Source organism: Epinephelus fuscoguttatus, linkage group LG11 (assembly GCF_011397635.1).
Source record: "Epinephelus fuscoguttatus linkage group LG11, E.fuscoguttatus.final_Chr_v1".
NCBI classification, from domain to species: Eukaryota; Metazoa; Chordata; class Actinopteri; order Perciformes; family Serranidae; genus Epinephelus; species Epinephelus fuscoguttatus.
Genome location: NC_064762.1, coordinates 26,381,749 through 26,402,254, shown reverse-complemented (window position 1 = coordinate 26,402,254; position 20,506 = coordinate 26,381,749). Strand labels below are relative to the sequence as shown.

General features: G+C 42.3%; 1 protein-coding gene across 1 annotated transcript in view; it reads right to left on the bottom strand.

Moving 5' to 3' along the window:
- The window catches only part of map3k5 (mitogen-activated protein kinase kinase kinase 5), a 105,510-nt gene extending 85,851 nt beyond the window's left edge, over window positions 1-19,659 (bottom strand). Inside the window, exon 1 of the mRNA XM_049589956.1 lies at window positions 18,640-19,659. Coding sequence (XP_049445913.1) covers window positions 18,640-19,069 — 430 coding nt within the window. The 5' untranslated portion in view covers window positions 19,070-19,659. The remainder of the gene's footprint in view (window positions 1-18,639) is intronic.
- Between the last annotated feature and the right edge of the window lie 847 nt (window positions 19,660-20,506).

Below are 20,506 nucleotides of genomic sequence, written 5' to 3'. Positions count from 1 at the left end.
GCATGAATGAGCCTTTACACAGACTGTACAAAACTGAAGCCAAAATATCGCAGATACAGCTACTGCCATATTATTCTGGTGTCATTTGGAGCCAGAGTCTGCACAGTAAAGATCTTAGCGACATCAAGTTCCTGACTATACATCCGTCCGATAGATTGCAAATGCTGCCATTGATTGCGAGCGCACCGCTTTGGGAAAAAATGTATTTGACACGTACTTTTATTTTTTTGTTTGGCCTATGTCCTATCCACTAACCTAGAAGGCATGGTTTATGACCCTATACTGCAGCCAGCCACCAGGGGGCGATCGAGATGTCCTAGCTTCACTTTTTTGGAGCCGTCATGTCCTCCATCTTTATATACAGTCTATGTTGTAAGCTCAATATGTTTGTGTCTAGCAAAACAAAGACTTACACATCGGCACACCACTGGCACACTGTGGTAAGCATTATTTTGTGGTGTTATTAATTGAATAATCAATAATTAAAACAGTTCTTATGTGCGCTACTTATTTATTATCTGTTGAGTCAGGTCATATTATGCACATTCCTGCTAAACTGCATTGCATTTGTAAGAACTGAGGACACGACTCCAACATTTGACTAAACAAACAAGTGGAGGAAATGCTTCACACCTCAAAGCACAGTAGACATGTTGTGAATACACCCTAACAAAATGTCACACTTCCCTATCAATGACACAGTATATCATGAATGTGTTTTCTGTTCTGTCAGCAGATTCATGGCAGGCTTGTTGCCACATTTATTCTCAAACTCATGCAGACAAACAGCACAGGACGCCATGCAGACACTGCCTGTGATTCTGCCCATTTCAACAGCGAGGCATCTGAATGTTTTTTGGAGAGTGTTTAGATGTCGTGATTGCTTACCAATTTCACAGCAGAGCTGAGTACATGCCAATGAAACAGCAGACCTGCCAACATAGCGTTGACAGAAGGCTGCGTAGAGCCAGTAGCAGAGTAACTTGAGTCACCCAGTCACCCCTTTAACAGGCCCTGCCACCTGATCACATGTGCTCACCTCAGCTGTTGTTGTAGCCATTGCAATCACCTGATATCAGTGGTATAAAAAAAGTCCATCTACACCAGGGGGGAGATAAGACAAACTGGAAAAAAACACAAGACTGAAACATGCATAGTGATGCCCTGATAATCCTGCTACACCTCCTACGGCTGGACCTGCCACTGTTGACCAAAACTAAATTGATTCCCTCGCCTACTGCTCAAAGCAGAGGAGGGAAATAATTCAATACTCTTGCACACTATTTGGCTTCCAGCAGCTCTCAGCCTGCTGCTGCAGGTTCCTCGGGCCCAGCGGTGCCTCTGAGGGAGGAGAGAGGGAGAAGGGGGGTGAGGCGAGGCGAGATGAGCAGCTCTAAGAGAACTGCAGGAATTATTGTGGTGTCCACAGGCTCCTCTTTATAGATCCTTCTCAGCCCTCCCCTGGGTGCCTCCACCAGTTACACATGCTCTTTTTTGGAGGGGGGGGGGGGGGATCGGCTCAATATTGTAATCGCAGCAGGATCTAAATGGCACTGGAGACTGCTCAAGTGGATATGGATTGTCTCAAAGACTCAAAGTGTCTGTCTCTCTCCTGTGCTCAGAGCCAAATGGGGAGCATACATTTGGACACAAAGAAATCTATTTTAATGAGCGTGGGCTGTTGAGAAATGTAAACAGTCGCTCGTCCCAGCAGCCTTCAGCTATAAACAACACTGAGATTGTGTGCATCATCTACACCATACATCCCTAAAGCCATATACAGTGTATGCAAATGCACAATACAAAACAACTTTATTGTCGACTAAAGTGTCTGTTTAAGACCAGACCTATGGCTAGGATTTTCATTATTGATCAATCTGTATATCTGAGAATAAACATTCTGTCTTGAACTTGACAAAGCATGAACAAATACCCAGAAGAAAATGTTAGCTTTGTACATTTCTGCAAACCATGAATACATAACGTTTGCACGTTTTTCGAATCATATCAGTGTTTTTAAGGTGAGCTGACTTTGGGCTGAGCTGACAGTGGGGAGGTGGAGGGGATGATGAATGACTTGTCACTTAGGCGAGAAGCCTGCCAAGCTGCAGACTACTGCAGACCAACAGACAACAAAACAGCTGTTTCCAGCAGCTTTCTCAGCACTATACATGGGTTTTTGGTAGCGACCCCTCAGCAGGGATAGTGCCATGAAAAGTGGTTGTATTTTTTCTGAGACAGTGCAGCTTTTCCTGCAGGGATGGTGCCCCTAAAATTGGTTATTTTGAGCCAAAACATGATCTTTTCCTAACCAGAACCAAGTGGCTTTTGTGCCTAAACCTAACCACACATTACACAGCGTTGTTAAAATGTAAATTTTCAACATATTTGCTAGATAATAATGTGCAAATGCAACATATCTGCGCAATGCCAACATTTAGGCCTGTCATGAATCTCACCTCTTTTAAAAACTCAAAACTCACCATTTTCAAACAGCCTGTTTAGTATGACTCCCGTCCGTCTAGCCACACACATCCACGATTTACATAGAATTTTATGCACTGTAAACGTGTTTTGCAGAATATTTATTTGTTGTTATTATTATTATTATTTACTAATTTATTTTATGTTACTTTATTCCTTACCTCGTTGACTTTTTATCTGCTGTTATTTTCTCTATCTTTGCCTGTAAGGTGACCTTGAGTGTGGTGTTGCCTATAAATAAAATGTATTACTATATATATATATTTTTTTTGGAAACTCATGGCTGACTTGGCCTACAAGCTCGTTCATAAGGGCTGAGTACACTCCATTGATTGAAGGGGGCTGTAAGATCTGGTTGAAAGCTCCAGAAACAGGCTGGAAAATTTAACCATGTGTTTCGAAAATTATATCACAAAAATCTGTAGATTTTTTTTCCTATTCATCAAATGATCTTCAAGTTAATCAGATGTAAGAAAATAACACCAAAGTCTATTTTCTGCAATAAAATAGATTCTTCAAAGACAGGAAGTTGCTCTGTTGCCCTACAACAAAGCTAAAGTAGAAGAAGAAGGAAGAAAACCCCGGAAAAAAGCTAGTGAGTGAACCTTTAATATGTAACATTTATCATATATGTACCCAGGACTCCTTTGTTTTGTCCAACCAACAGTCCAGAAAGAAAAAGAGAATCCATTAACAGTTCTACAAACACCAAGAAGCTGAAAACACCAAATATTTCACAGTTTTTCCTTGATAAATGACTCAAACAATCAGCTGTTATTCATACTACTGTAGATGCTGATTCATTTTCTGTTGATTCAGTAATCAAACAAGTTGACTAATGGTTCCGGCACTACATTCGAGACAAAGACACATTTGTAAAGCACTATTCAAATGCAAACTATGCATATTTCTAATACAAGTGCTGCATAGATTAAAAAAAGAATGAACAGCAAAACTTGAATTTTTGTCCAAACACTATCCACATATTTGAATCTGTAGCATCAACAGGTTACATATTCACTGAGAGGGTCACATCTCGAGTGGCAATAATTAATAATAATTTGTAGTTGTTTTCTCACCGGGCCACAGCACATTTCAGGATAAGGGAAGGGCAGAATGTTTGCATGTGTAGGTATGTGCCCTCACTCTGGCCTATACACTTCATATTTGTGAAAATGTCATCGTGCCGCACTGCTAAAAGCACCGCAATTACATTCCAATAGCACTGTTTACATTGGTAACTCAGGGGCCAGCTGTAATGGCCTTCAGACTTAGTGTGTCTGAGAATGCAGGAACAGGACAGGTACAGTAAGTCAATAAAGCACTCGCTACAATCCATTACATAACAGCTACACATAAGATGTGGTAACCATGGAGACTCAGCTGCAACAGATGTGAGTGAAACCCTCAGTGTGCTGCTATTGAGGTTTTTCCCCTTATCGCAAACGGAGAAGGAGGGAATGAGGCTCGTGTTAGCGGAGCAGAGTGCAGTGGGCGGATTTCCCTGGAGCGTGGCCCACACAGGGGACAGAGAGAGACAGTGGAATTACTGTCTCTAAGCTCCACTGGAAATCATTTCCCACACTCAAAAACCCTTTTTCCCCTTAAAAAAGGAAACCCTCTGGAGTAAAATGTCCAAATTGTGTGCCAAATTTCCACACACGGCACTGGATGGTTGTTGTGTTTCTGTGTGTTGTGGCAGCTGCAGGATGATTACCTCTTGTACTCGTGCCACAGATGATCTTTCACTGCTGTCAGGTTAAAGAGACAGGCAGGATAACAGAGACTTATGGACACGAGACAGATTTAAACGTGCCCTGCTCTTGTAAACAAACGCGGCAATGTTTACATTCAGCGTCTCTCATCAAAATGCTTCGCGTGTATCCCTGAAGGCTCACAAACATGCTGAATGCTTTTCCGTCCTCATAAAACATTTAAAAAGCTATTTTTCATGTCTTAATTCCTGCCTTTTGTGGGCATACTGATACATTTCTTGGCCTGTTACTGCCTTAGTAGATTGGTAAATATATACATATAGCCTCTCCTCTTGTCATGTCACCCACATCCCTTTGAGTGTGTTTTGTTCATGTCTCGTCCATCATTAGCATAGTTAGCATACATTAGATTGGAGGGCTACCTTGGTTTGTTTGTTTACTACATCATGTAAACATTGCTGTCACTCTGAATGTCAAATCCGATTCAACAGACATAATTATGTGTCAGGTACAGCTCTGCATGAGATACAAACAAATAGGGCCCTTTGATGACACTATGACAAAAACACCCAGGGTACTTTGACTTGGACGCAAGTCGCAAATATGACAATTTGATAGTCTTAAAGGTCTAGTGTGTAGCGTGTAGTGGCCTCTAGAGGTGAGGCTGCAGAACTGAAACTTCTACCGAGTATCATGCGTGTAAGAGAACTATAGTGGCTGACATGAAAATGTGAATGGCCCTGTCTAGAGCCAGTGTTTGATTTGTCCATTCTGGGCTACTGCAGAACAACATGGCAGGATCTGTGGAAGAGGACCTGCTCCGTATGCAGAACAAACAACTCATTTGAAAGTAATAAAAAACAAAGATCCTTCTTTTCAGGTGATTATAAACTAATAAAAATAGTTATTTACATTAAAAATAGGGCTGTACATGACCCAAAATTATGTCAGTTCAATCGGATAATACAAATGCTCGACTATTTGGGCAGGTTTGAGTTTGAACGGGATTCAGCAGGACTTTCAGGGTGACAGCGATGTTCACATAATGTAGTAAACAAGCTAGGTTATCCCGCAGGGCTAACTTGGCTAACAACAGGTCCAAAATGTGTAACAACACTTTCTTCCAACACCAGATATCAAACGAAAGCCAGAGACTGTGTCGTACTAAGTTGAGTAAGAGTAAATTCACCACTTCTAAACAGAAGGCAGAAGATTATGTTATCTTAATTCTGTCCTCCAGGCAGCTGCCTCCATCTCACTCAGACTCACTCTGGGTCTGGGTCTGCAGCTGCCTGTACTGTAAAGCAGTGTAAAAGCAAAGAGCGCTCACTCTGCAGCTAAATCTGGGGACCGAAATGTCCCCAGAAGTATACGGCACAATGACAAACAAAAACACGACTACTCAACTTGAATAAACGACTGATACTTTGACTCTTTGAGGGCACAGCCAGAATCATAAACCATTTCTGACACTATATGCAACAGAAAGCAGTGCATTATGATTTCAATTTGCTTCTGAATAGTTGTGACTTGCCCTGAACTTGCTTTAACAATTGATTTGAGACGCATGATGCATGTCAGACACACATTATCAGAATTTGAGACATCTCATCAACTTGCTCTGGAAATGTCAAAATCCCAGGAACTAGTGATGCAACAGTTCCAGGTAAAACAAGGTGGTGCACGTTCGTCCCTCAGGGAGACATCATTACTCATGTGGGATGACACTTTTACTTTCGCTGTTTAGTTTTTTAAATTTGCTTCTTCACCACACTTAACAAAGAGAAGAAAAGGGTAACAAACCGCTATAAACTCGGACTACAAATGCATTCAGGAAGGACTGGGAGCAAAATAAATATCTAGAGGCACATGTGTGACTGACAAATACAAGTGAAAATTGCCTCTGGATGTGGTCAAACATCTATGATGAATTCCAAATCGGGTTCATGGGAGGCCAAAAAGCCACATTAAGTATAAACATCCAAAAATACAATCCTGGGAATGGAAGAAAAGCTCCAGACAAGTCTTTCAACTGAGCGTTTCTGTCTGCAGACACACCTCTCCTCCCAGAGGACAATATAGGAAACTAGACAATGGTTATTCTGTAGTTTAGATGCCCTGCCGGCACAGAGATTAATACTCCCTTTATTTTCACACACAAGTGTGCTTGAGAGAAAGGACCCTGAAAATACCATGATGCAGGAAATGAGACCAACCTTCCAGTCACACCTTTCTCCTTGCAGTGGCAGACAGGCTTTTTTTTTTGCTTTTTTTTCTGCTCCACTTTGTCTCCTTCTCACACACACAGATTTTACAAACTGCAGTGCCATGGCCCTAAGGGGCAAAAGAGCTGAGAACAGAATGTGAATTCATCCACAAACAGGCAGAGAGAAACTAGCGCCGCTGCCCCGACTTGCCTCCTTCATTTACAAAATCTGCTAAAACAAGAGGGATTTGTTTTTATGTCAGGTCAACAATGTTTCAGCCTTGTCTCAATTACCTCACAATAGGTTTGAAGTACTGCTGTGCTTGTTTGCAAAATGCTGCATTGAAATGAAAGCTGCACTGAGCAGGAATTGGTTCACCTGAATTCACCTGAACGTCCTGAAAAGTTTGTCATCTGAATAGCAGAAATGTCACACACCAGCATGGCAGATATAAATCTCCACACAGAATTGCAAACTGTGTCAGAAGTCAGCAAATGAAGTTGCCTGTTGATGCTCTGAAGGATTATTTGACATTTATTTTTGCAATCCTGCTAGCATAGCTCTAGGAATGACAATGTCGGCCGGTCCACCACTTTGGTCCAGACTTGGCAACTATTTCATAATTTGGAATTTTATACAGACATTCATGTTACCCAAAGGATGAATCCTGATGACTTTTGTGATCCTCTGACTGAAAAAGTTTTAACGTATCCTGTCAAATATCTCAAGATCTACTGCATAGCTTAGGACAAAATTTTGTACAGACACGCATGGTTCCCAGACGATGAATCCTCATGACTTTTGTCTTTGTGATCCCCTGACTTTTCTTCCAGTGCCATCATGATGTTGACATCTGTGGTTTTAAGTTAAGAGCCCTAAATATTGGATGGGTTGCCTGTTCACTTTTCACCCATCACTGTCCAATTCTTCTGACTAAATACCTGCAAAGCTAAAAGCCTTCCCATTAGCTTCAGTTGCACTTTGTGTTTAGTGCTAATCAGCATGCTAACACACTAAACTAAAACTGTGAACATGGCAAACATTAGATCAAAATGTCAGCACTGTCATTGTGAGCATGTTAGCGTTTAGCTCAAAGCACCACTGTTTCCAGCAGCTGAAATGGGTGTAGACTTGTTAGCCTTGTTTATAGTCAACATTTGGGGGCTAGTTTGCTCGAAGATTTGCAGTATTTACAGTAGAGATGACGTAATTACAGTGAATTACCACATTAAGGTAATTATTTAATGAAAGGGTTGACATGCGTTGCAGTAGCTTCCTCTAAAATAACATAGGATAATTGGATAATTTGTTATGAAGTTGGGTTAATGTCAAGAGGGGTGTTGGCATGTGCGCATGAAGGTGGGTGCTGAGGGTGCTGCACTGCTGACAAGGAGTGGAACAACACAGTCTGTAAACAGCTTGATTAGGTACCGTAACTCATGGGATATTTGAACATTTGTTTCAAATGTAGAATAGCATATGATAAGGTGTATAAAAAAGGATGTTTAAAATGTGCAAATTAAATAACTCCTGTGACCCGACGTTATAATGACATCACTTCAGGTCATAGTACAGGGGTCGGGGTCAGCTCATGGGTCAGCTAAACTTGGTTAGAGGTTTGCTGTAACAGGAGCTAATCAATGGCGCAAACAAGCTGAGAAAGACCAGAAAATTGCCAGGACAGTGTTGGAGCTGCTCCTTGTACAGTATGCGAGAGAGTTCCAGAGTTTTATGGCAGCTAATGATGGAGCAGACGTCAAACAGATGTATTATTAGCTCAGTGGAACAGAGCTGCATCAGCAAGGAGACAACTGGATGTCCGACACCATTCAAAATGCATTATTAGAAATTTTGGCACATGCAGTCCAGGGAGTAAATGCGTCTGAGGCACGGGAGCGCACATTCTTTGGACTAACAGTTGATCAAACTGCCGATGTAAGTATGTCTGAGTAGTTTAACAGTAGCTCCTGAGTAAGTGCGTGCACATACATGGTTGCAGACCATGCACCAATGTATGTATAAAGAGAACAGGACTCAGCATTGGAGGCAGGGCGCTGTTCAGTCCTATCTGTGCAGCCCATAGACCAGGCGCACTTGAGACTTCTGCCGACCAAGCTGCCTATTGCTGTTTAAGCACTCCACTATCTTGGTTAAATGATTTATTGTGTGGCTCTTCTAGACTTTCATATTAATAAGACAAGTCATTTCACTGGGGTTGTGACGCTAAAAAAAAAATCCCCTGATTTCCAGACATCTCTTTGCCGTGCAATTCCACTGTTTGCCCACTACGACAATCAGCTTCAAAGCCCAGCACACTTCCTGGAGACCTGGCAGCACCCCTCAGCAAAAATATGTTCCCACACTCCTGGGTGTTGGCAGCGTACAGTAGAAGTATCAACAAAAAAAGGAGACTCTACTGGTGTCAGAGTACCTTAAAAAAAAAAACACACCTTAACTTGTACTTTATCTTGCAAAATTCTGAACACCTCTGTCGCCGCCTAAAAAAAAAAAAAAAAAAAAAAAAATGTTCTCCTTCCCACAAGCACCCATTCATCAAACATACAGATTTGCATCAGCTTCCCTCTGTGACCTTTGCAGTGCGTATGTGAATCAAAACAGTGAAACAAAGCAGCCTAAAGCTGCATACGTGAGAGGAGTATTGTAGAGTGCTGATGAGTAACACCACCTCTGTTAACTGGAGCCTGGTTACAATCATATTCGTAGATACTGCAACTACAGAACTTGTTGCATTCAGCAGTGTGGTTTATATGTTTGCAGCAGGAGAAAACAACAGTCTAGCAAAAGTTGTAGCTGAGAAACAGCTCTATATTGTTTGCTCTTTAAATCAAAGGAATGTTCCTTATCTTGTACATATCGGTGTATGTTACTTTTCAGATACAACACAGTAATCCCACTGATCTTTTGGGATAGGTCGAGCCACTGACTGTTCCCTGGTACCTTACCATATCACTGATTAATCACTCTCTCTCACCCTCCACTGCTTTCTAAAGACGCTGGCAACTTGCTCCTGTTCCCTTTCTCCTCAGACGAACCCCTGATAAGACCTGGAGGGAAGCTTTAATACACCGCCTTTCCACCTCCTGTCATTTTTCAGTGGAGCTCTTAAGAGATTTACCCTGAGGTTTATCCTACAGTATACTGCACTTGCAACATGTTCAGTGCATATGAAGAATACCGTCTTAATTTGACTGTTTGATGTTGAAATACTGCACACGGGGATGTTGGGGATTACGGATATTAGTCTGCAGAGCATGCAAAGATGTCAAATCAAAAAACCTTGATGTGATATGACAGCGAGCTTAAGTGCTTCATCGCCGACGTGCTTCAACTGTAATGTGGATTTCACAACAATAATGAATGAAGAACAGACTGTTAGTTTCCGAGTCTACACTACACTTCCTGTTGAGAAATATCAGCATGAAAACAACTTTTCCTCACTAACATTGCGGTTCTGCCTACAGTCTACCTCTCCTGCTGAGGTGAAGTCGCTTTTCCCCAGACGCCAGTGAGTGGCCTGTGGGCTAAATCCCTCTGACCTTGTGCTCTCTAACCTCTGACGAGCAGCCAAGCATACAGAGTAAACAGGAGGAAGGATAAACAACTTAGCAGAGGGCCAGCTGATGGGATTTCAGAGTAGCGTGGCCTCCCAGTCGGGAAGCTGAGTGTACAGTCTTATGCTGGTGAGTCTCGAGGCGCTCTCGACAAGAAGCTGTCAGCTGACTTGTGGTGGTGTTGACACTGATCATAGTAGGATCTCAGCTGTAAGGATTACATCCACGTCCTACATTAGATGTTATGTTTTCTAATTGTTAGGATATTTAAAACTAAAGCGACATTATTAAAGACACATTAGAAAACATAAAACAACAACAAATTTATTATTAAAAAATGGTAGAAAATGATCACAAAGGGCAGGTATGTGCATGCTTTTGCATGACCTAATCAGAGCAGTAAACCTATTATGCTAATTTTCAGGTTCATACTTGTATTTAAGGTTTCTACTGAAACATGTCTACTAGCTTTAATGGTCAAGCACACTTTCTTTTCCTCATCCTCTCTGTGCTGGAACACCTGGATTGATCCTCTGTCTGAAATGCTCTGTTCCCACACCCGTATCTTTGAGCTCACCTCCCGGAAAAGGCCCAGTCTGCTCTGATTGGTCAACGATTCCAGGTCTTCCATATCCCGACCTCTCTGCACTGTCATTGTAGCGAGGGAATGACCAAAACAGAGAATGGTGACACTTTCTATTACGAAAAATCACCAATCAAAGCTTCTAAATACAACTGGCTATGTTCCAGCAGAAATAAAATCTTGAGTTGGGGAGAAATGAACAACATCATCGACCAAGATTACAGGTTTTCCTGACATAAGCATGATGCTACATGTGCGTTAAAGCGCCATTACAGCCTCGGAATGACAGTAACCGAGAATAGCAACGCTTTCTACAGTGAAATATCATCCAATAAAAGCTTTTGAACACAACTAGATATGTTCCATCAGGAATATGGTCCTAAACTGAGGAGAAATCAACAACATCGGCAATCAAGTTCACATGTTTCCTTCGTGTTAGCATGTAGCTACATGTACGTTACAGCATCGTAGCTGCGGAATGACTGAGAACAGCGATGCTTTCTACTGTGAAAAATCACCAATAAAAGCTTCTAAACACAATCAGGTATGTTCCAGCAGAAATATGATCCCACACTGGGGAGAATTTAACAAAATCGGCAACCAAGTTTACATGTTTCCTTGGCGTTAGCATGTAGCATGAGTGTAGGCTACATAATGTAAACACTTACAGTAGCGTGCCTGAAGCAGAAGACCATATACAGAAATCTTGATGCCATACTGTAGCCAGAGTGGAAAAAACTGTTAAAAGGGGGTGTTCAAAAAGGTAGGAAACCTCAGGCTTTTGCTCATATACGTTACTTTATTTGAAACTTTTGCCATGTTTGATATAAAAATTCTCAGAAAATATTGAAAAGCCTAATGGGTCCCCTTAAAACCGGATCGTTGCGATGTGTGGACTTGCTCGAAGGGACGAAGTGAACCTTTACAAACTTTTCTCATCGAGTTTAACTTTGGTAAACAGAGTAATCCCACTGATCTTTAGGGCAGGTAGTGGAGGACCACTCCAGGCAATACAGATATAATGCACCTGTTAGCTTGTGACCGCTTCACCTGAGAGCTCAATAAAATGCTTCTCTCAGCCATCTCAATATTACACCAAACTAAAAGCACAAGTGGACAGCCTGAAAACTATTTGTGAGCCGTATCTGTGTTGCTGGCAGAGTGGTGAGCAGCGAAGTTGAGCACAAAAACAAGAGGCAAGCAAACACTCAGAGTGAGGCGAAAGCTGCTTTCAGAGTGCTCAGGAATTGTTCAAAAACCCATTGTGCTCTAAGTAAATCACACAGCAGTGCAGCGTAATGATCGACTGGAGAGATAAAGCTCTGCATACCACAGCTATGACCGAACACTCAAGCCGCTCACACAGATGGAACAGCACAAGTCTGTACAATTGATCTCTGATAAATATTAACTGCTGCATTGTGAACATTGCAACTGGGCATTCAGGCACTGTAGAGTCACACAAATTAAATGTGCTGGTTCAAACTCAATGCATTTTCCTGTCTTTGTCATATTTCAGAAGAAAGAAGTGATTTGTTATTACTTTGGCTGGATGTGTTTCAACATGCATCAGTATGAACTGTTATTTTGTGATCGCGTCGATCAAAGTAATGAGTCATTTGAAACATATCGAGCGAGCCCACTTAACTGTTTAGTACTTTATTGTTGCCGTGTGTGCACTACAAGCCACACAGCAATCAATCAAACCTATCAGCTTATTTTACATGTCTTGGTGATCAAAGGAGAAACAGCTAGGCACTGAATCCTCCCGGCTCGTTGTCTCAAGTAACAGATGGGCTTATTAAAGAACTTCTTTTTCAATCTGAGAAAAAAAAAAACAGCAAAAAAACACCTCTGAACAAATGCCTTCAATACACTGTTTGGTTTGGATTTCAGAGATGATATCTAAAGGGATAGTTTGCGGATTTTCAACCAGCTTTGTGTCATGACAATGTGGGTAGTATGTGTAAATAAGCTGTGGTAAACTTGACCCCATCTTACCGAGCCCAGATCTTCCTGTTCATCTCTCAGCTCAAATTAGATTTTTGTGTGCCCAGCACCACAGAGACAAAGAGTATCATACCAAGAGTGTCTCTAAAAGTCAGATCAAACTGTAAAACTAGGCAGTGCCATTCAAATATAAACCAAAATTATGTTACTGCATTGCCTATTTCTCACCTAAAATGTCTTCAGAAACATATTTTAGTGCACTGTTTGGCTGTTATATGAGAACATGTGAACAGGAAGTGGGCGCCAAACAGTTTCCTGTATTGTAAAACCAAAGGCTGAAAAAACTGAGCTGTAAAACTAAGTAGTGCTGATCAGATATAAAGCAAGATTCCGTTACTGCGCTGCACATTTATGGCCCCAAATGTTTTCAGAAACATATTTTAGTGCACTGTTTAACAGTAATTCGAGATTGTTTGCTGCTAGCTGGCCTGCATATTGTTTCCTGTGTCAAAACCATGGGTGTTATAAGAGAACTGGATACAGCATTGAATGCAGGGCCCAGTTCATGATGATCCGAAGATGACTGGCACTATTTCCGCCGAGCATCTTACTTCCACTGGCCGAACAGGTAACTTCTGGTGTAGCGCTGCGCTAACTTGAATGGGGATAAAATCATTTATTCCTGTGGCTTTTCTAAACTTCTGAAATGTTATCAGACCAAATCAGATCAGATCCTAAAAGTGATACAAGTCATTGCATAGGAGTTGTGACGCTCAAAAACATGTATCCACTGATTTACAGATGTCTCTCTTGCCATATAAGTCAATGGGAAAAAGTCTTTTTAGGCTGCGGGGCATCACGTGACAGACCCTGAAAATTGCAGTACCACTGTTTGGCCACTGCAAAACTTGGCTTCAAAGCCCAGCGCACTTCCTGGGGGCCTTGTCAAAATCGGATAGGCTTGCATTATGTCACCCAACAGCAGTGCACTGTTAATTTGATTGTTATGGTGCAGCGCATCCCAGTAGTTTTAGGTTTTCTACCTCTTGAACAAAAGCACAGCCCTTTTTTAATCTGTTTTCTCTGGTCATGTAGCATCAATTTCAAAAATATTTGCACCTTTCTACTGCAAAGACAGCCCAGTTTTATGAAAGACCATCTTTCCAGTGGCGAAATACCCCTTTAAGTGACTGTTCAATAGTCTCAGTTATCTGTGACCACATCTACATTAGTTACCCTGTTTGTTTGTTTGGAAACATGTAATTATTTGGATTCTGGGACTGGCGCCATGAGATTAAATCACCACCATTATTCCCCTCTACAAAAGCTGATTGGCTTGGTTGTACCTCCAGCCATTCACAAGACCTCTAAACTGACAAAAATTTAAGAGATGGATGATGATTCAGAAATCTGGAATCCAGCTAACACAGACTCCTTCTCCCTCTGGAACTCACATTGACATAAGGCCAGTTCAACAGAAGCAGTCTGATGGATTTAAAAACAACACTAAACCATCATGCACTCTGCTTACTCAGGGATGTGTGTGGTCAATATTGTGCAAAGGTTAGTTTGGGGAGTTCAACAGTTAGGCCTAGATAAATGATAACGATGACTCACAATGAGTCAGGCCAGACGGAGGAGTGGACCAGCAGCTATGACAGATGCTCACAAGTGTATCGATCTCAGCTGCTGCTTTTTTTTGTGACCTAGAAAAAAACTTGTTTTAGAGACCACTAGAAGCAGCAACTCACTGCAACAGGAATGCATTCTTTGTGGTTATGCGCTTCACTGATTGTTATTGTCAGACTCTGTTGCTGCAGATATACTGTAAAAACCCGTAAATAAATGCCATTTAACTTCAAATTGGGGCAGATAACAGTTGAAAATTATATGAGCAACATGGTGTATTCTTTGGTCATCCATTCAAGATATATAGATCCCATTGTGAGACAAATATACTGACAACTTTTTTTTTGCTTTTTGTTGCCTAAATTTTGAGATTAGCAGAGAGAAAGGAGAAAAATCTAATCAATAAACCCACACAGCGTGACATGAAATGAACCTGCAAGGTCAGAGTTTAGAGGCCTTAATAATGTTACACAGTGCTGAAATAATTGGTAAATAAGTCAATCTGCAGAAAATGACTTGCCACCTAAGTAATTTTGAAAACATGACCACCAAATATTACCTAATTCTGGCTTCAGAAGACGTCATGCTGGGCTCTTGGAAATTGTGATACACATTTTTCAACAGCTTCCAGTGTTTCCCTTCTATCTTTGGCAGTCGCAAATGGGGGAGGGGGGTGGGGGTGGCAAAAATGCATCACTGATGACTCCGCAAACCTCCATCAGTGCATGGGCGGGGAGATTTAGGTGCTGGTACCACAGCAGGAAGCCTAATACTGTTCATTCATTCATCTGCCCATAGTGCGATGACACACAGCTGGTTGAAAATCGGCAAAGTTTCCCTTTAACTTGAACTTCAGAGTCTGCATGGAAAGGACAGGTTATTCACAGACGGGTCTGCTGGCGATGTGTTTGTGACAGACAGACAGAGGAGGGATTTGTTAATATCAAATCTCCTAAGGTTACTCTTTATTGTCGGCAAAAGTTTGCATCTACACTTTTCCCTAGCATTTCCTGTCTGTCGTGGCCTGGATTCTTGGCAATCAGCCTCTGCCATCTCCCAGGCAAATGTTGTCGTTGTCCACAGTATCATGTGAAGAGGACATTTAAGGACAGTTAAGAACAGCTTGTATCTGAGGAGGACAAATACACACTCATGCACAAACAGGACCTATACATACATTAAATGAAGAGACATCAGGGTGAGGGGGCTGCCCATGGACAGGCGCCCTGAGCAACTGGAGGTTTGGTGACTTGCTCAGGGGCAGCTCGATAGTGCCCAGTAGGCAAGCTGGCATGTCTCCAGCTACAGCTCACGTTCCATGTTTGGTCCGGATAGGGACTTAAGCTGGTGACCCTAAGGTTCCCAACCCAGGTCGCTATGGACTGAGCTGGAGCTTGGTCCACTACTTAATCGAATGCGAATGGTATTGTTCTCTGAGATGGATAGAAAAACTTGAGATGCTAACATTGGCTGCCAAATATACCTGGGCAGCTTGTCCAAATAAGGTCGTGTGGGAAACACTAGATTCATTGATAATAAACTAACCTTACACTGCAGCCCTACTGTTAATTAAACATAGACTTGTTTGCGGATGATTGTTTTTTTTTTTTACAACTGAAACCAGAGCATGTAGTTTATTTACTCTCTTCTTTACATAACATCACTGCTGGCTGGTCTCAGTCAATAATATGTGATCACACTGTGAGTAAGACAGACTGAGTTCACACAACATCTGATCAATACGTCTTCAGATCTGATGTCTCACTCCAGGAGCAGAACCTGTGATCAGTAGCTGCGCTGTAAATAACAAATCCCCTAATGATAAGATACGGTTACTCTTTATTGTCCACAAAAGTTTGCATCTACATTTTTGCCCTAACGTTTCCTGTCTGTTGTGGCCTGGAGGCTTGGCAATCAGCCTCTGCCATCTCCCAGCCAAATGCTGTCTTTGTCCAGAGTATCATGTGAGGAGGACATTTAAGGACAGTCAGGAACAGCTTGTATCTGAATCTGGAAAACTCATCGTTCCAAATTAGCAGGGACCCACATAGTTTCAGACGGGCTCTGAGCTCATTGTTTAAAGGTTTTTGTTGTCTGGCCTTCATCTCTCATACACACTGGTGCAGGAAGAGGATGAAGCAGAGTGTGTTTGAACAGATAGGACAGACTGTTTCTGGGAAAATGACTCTGCCCTCCCATGTGAATTTATGAGAAAATTCCACAGTAGTTCAGAGGAAGACGACCCAATTTGAAAAAAAATAACAAAACAGAGAGAAAGCGGTAGAGAGCCCCGTGTGTTTGTACAACTAATAACGTGATGTTATGACAAGAAACAAGCCTGTCTTTTGTTGAACAGAAACTACACAACTGTCTGGTTTCACTAATACACTCTTATTATGAAGGACTCTGACGGTCTGATGTGTGAATAAAAAACTTTTTGTGTCAATCAGCTGGTTGTGGCATCAATCTAACTCCAATTAGAGGCATTATTTTGCTCTATATTCACTATTTTTTTTTTTTTTTTACCAGCTTTTCAATTTAAGAATCACTTTTACAATCTGCTTCTCACTTGGGTGCTTTTTACATCAGCATGTTCATTTCTTGGTTAATAAAAAAGATCCTAGTAAGCAATGATTTAGTCATTTGGAGGTCAAAAACATTGAGGCATCTCAGTTAAAACTGGGCTAGGGCTGAACCTTATGATTACCTTCAATATTGATTAGTCTGCCAACTATTTTTTTGATTAATCAGTTAGTCAAATACCAAAAAGAAGTGAATAAAAATGGCCAAAACAGTTCCTCAGAGCCCAACATAACATCTTCATATTGCCTTTTTGTGCAGCAAACAGTCTTTAACATGAAGATATTCAATGTACTATCATATATGACAGAGAAAGCCAAAAATTCTTTACATTCGAGTGGCGGAAACTTGAGTATATTTGACATTTTTGCTTGAAAAAAGACTGAAACTATAAACTGATTTATCAAAATAGTTGCCAATTAATTTTCTGCTTCACTCTAAACTGGGCTAAATTTAATGGAAAACAAAGTTTTTAAGACGTGTAAGTCACAAATAATGACTCCACTTTACAGAGCTCTACAGATTAGTTGCAGGCTGTTCACATGAGCAGCTTTTGGGTTGCCAGGTTGTGGCAGGTGTTTGTCCTTCTCCAGTCTGCTCGGCTCTTTAGTTAATCAGATGGTCCTTTGGCAAAGAGCTGCAGGGCATCTGGACCAAAACCACTTCCTTTAATAGTGTTAGAAATTTACAGTTGCAGACTTGGATCGCTGTAAGACTCCATTAATAAGTTTTAAACATTAATAGCTGCAGTCCTGGTTTTTATCGCCGTGTTATGTATTTTGTGCACGCAGTACTTTTACAAGCAGTTTATTATAGGTGTCCTTGTAGACGAAAAGGATTCACATTTTCATTCATGTTTGTCCTTCTCAGGTAAATCCTTATCGTTATTTTATTTTTGTTATCACTGATATAGTTGAACAAACGTTTATTTTGTTTAACACAGTTGCTCCCTACAGTTTGATGACACCTTGTTGAATCCTTGAGACTTATGTCCTGGTATTTTGCAAAGGTGTTCTTCTTTACAAGGCTTTTTGCTTCTCTGTAGCAGTCACAGGCATCTGGGTAATGTAGTTTTATTTCTGCAATATCTCCTGAACAAATCCTGATACCAAATATGTGAGTGAAACGCAAACACTGGCTGCTGTTCCTGGCACCTCAACACACTGGCCTGCCCTGTACATTACAGCTGCTTTCTATTTGACCACAATCCCTGAAAGGTCTGCTTTCCAAAGAGTTTTTTTTTCAGTGCTTATTATACAACTGAAGCTTTCCAGTAGGATTAGGAGCCAACTACTACACATACAATATGACTAAGAAGTGGGGGGGAAAGTGCTTTCAGTCAGAGGGTTCAAGTTTGTTTCTCCGCACCGTAGATTCCAGTGGAAAGTCCAGCCTCATGGCTCAACCCATGACACTCCGGCACAATACTGGAGGCGCACAATGGAAGCGGGGAAACTATGCGTGGGGGGGGAAATATAACAATCGCCCCCACATTTGTGGAGCAAATTAAACAACCCCAGTGATGCTCTTTTGGCTCAAAGACTTCCAGCTTTGCTCGGTGCAGGGTGGAAATAACTGTGACATGAAGGCTGCAGCCCTCAAGCCCTGACATGATCAGCTATGTGTTGTGTTTAGGGAGCTCAGGGCAACCTGTCCTGCAGGCAAACAGTTTCCAGGAAAGTGGTGATCCAGCAGAGGGTGACCTTTGACCCCTGAAACTAGTTTGCAGAGAGGTAAACATTCCTGTGACATGTCTTCATGAAGCAGCGTGTCAGGGGTGACTGGCTATTGATCTTGTGGTTTAATCATTATGAGGGGGAGCAAAGATTGAATTCCTATGAAATGCATATAAGGATTGATGTAAACAATCACAACAGGAAGCATTCAGGGTCAGTTCTGGGAGTTTCTATTTGACTCACCTGCGTTGTAGAAGCTGTCCAGCACCGTTGTCTCCCCAAAGTCCAGTTTGCCAAAGTTCACCGTCTCCAGTTTGCTGCCCACCGTGTCGCAGGCGTCCCTCAGACACTGCAGGGCCATGCTCTCCGCGTTAATCTGCGGGCTCGCCTCTCCGTTCACCACATAGGCCACCGTCACCGGCCTGCTTTTGCACGACTTTCCGGTGGAGAGCAACCCCCCGCCGTCCATCGGACAGCTCCCTGGGGTCGGGCTAAGCCCCCCGCTGCTGATCACCGAGTCCTGCCAGTAAGTCCCGGCTGCAGGGACACCGGAGGTACCGCCACCTCCACCGCTGCTGCTGCCGGTGCTCTCCCCGCCGATGCTCTCTCTGTTGGGACAAACTCCGAAGCAAGGCACCGGTAAGGATATCCCGTCGTGCTCTTGACTCATCATGTTTCAAGGGTCACTCACTGTCTTAAAGTGTGGGTTGCGATGAGCGGCTCCTCCACCAGTCCTCCATGGAGAGCCAGCGTTACGCACGGCGGTTACCCATGGAGCCTCTGCACAGGCACGACGTGCGAACCGTCCTCCGTTTCAACACAGGTAAACAGTCTGTCAGAGGCAAGGGTGCAGCTACACATCATCATGCATGTTGGCAGTCGACTGCACGCTCACATAAAACACCTGATACCTCTGTTGGACACAACGGGCTGGCTGAAGTCACGACACTGTTCCGTGGAAAGAGAAAAACACCAAAGAGGAAAAGGCACCAGATCCGCGCATTCCTCCTCAGCGCACACAACACATCCACATACTTCCCGAAGTTGAGCACCAGCGCCGGTATCCGCGCAGAAACGCCCACAGAGGACAGAAATGTCACGGCCAGTGGAAGTTAAGCGCAGTTAAAGGCTCGCAGCGGCGTATCATCTCTCAGAAGAGAAAGTAGACTGCGCACGCACAGAGACTGCTTTCATGTGCAGGCAGACCCTGCCCAGTTTCCACTGTTATCTTCCAGTCCACACTCACTCACGCACTGGGCGGAGAGACAACAGTAGGAGCCTGCTAGAGCTGGGCGGGGACAGCGGGGCCATATGTGGAGTTGTGTGCTACAGGAAAGGAAAACAACACGAGCGATCGGTGGTCCTGGTAATTAGGCAAACAGCCAATTTATCAGCTGATGTGAGAAACACGGTGACAGAAAATGAAAGGAGCGAAAGACTATTCTTTCTTGAACATTAATCTCTATAATGATCTCAGCTCTGTTCTGGGCTGTGAGCTTGAAGCATTTCATAATATTGTAAACTAATTACACGTCTTGTCCATTAATCTTGTATGATGCAGATTACAAAGTAAATTGGGGCGGTGATCATCAGTCAGCTGAGGAAAGTTTGAGGCCACAATTTTAAGTGCCATCAAGTCTGCAAAGGCAACACAGCTTCAAGGTGTCAAACTTTGAATTTCTAAGTATGCTTGACAAATATTAAAGTTACATTACATTTAATAAATTCATGTAGAAGCTCTTACCTTCTGTATAATTGTTTGTCACTTGCCTGTCTGTCTTTCCTGTCATAAGGGTGACCTCTTGTGGTAAAGGCTTGATATTACAGGCCAGTACATGAACACACTGAAGCTAATTGATCTATCCTCCTAGCTTTTGTTTGGTATGCATTTTCAGTTTCTCCCAGCATTTTGGTATTAGTAGGACCTGATAAGCTTAAAAAAACCGAAGTAATTGTCTTTGAACGTTTTGTTTATTTATCTATTTTTAAATGATGTCCCCATATGAGGACATTGGGTTTATTTTTAAAAGTCATTTTGTAACTCTGGATGAGTTTTCCTTGCTCCATACCCAAGCAGAAAACTGTTTGTCACACCTAATTGTCCTATGTA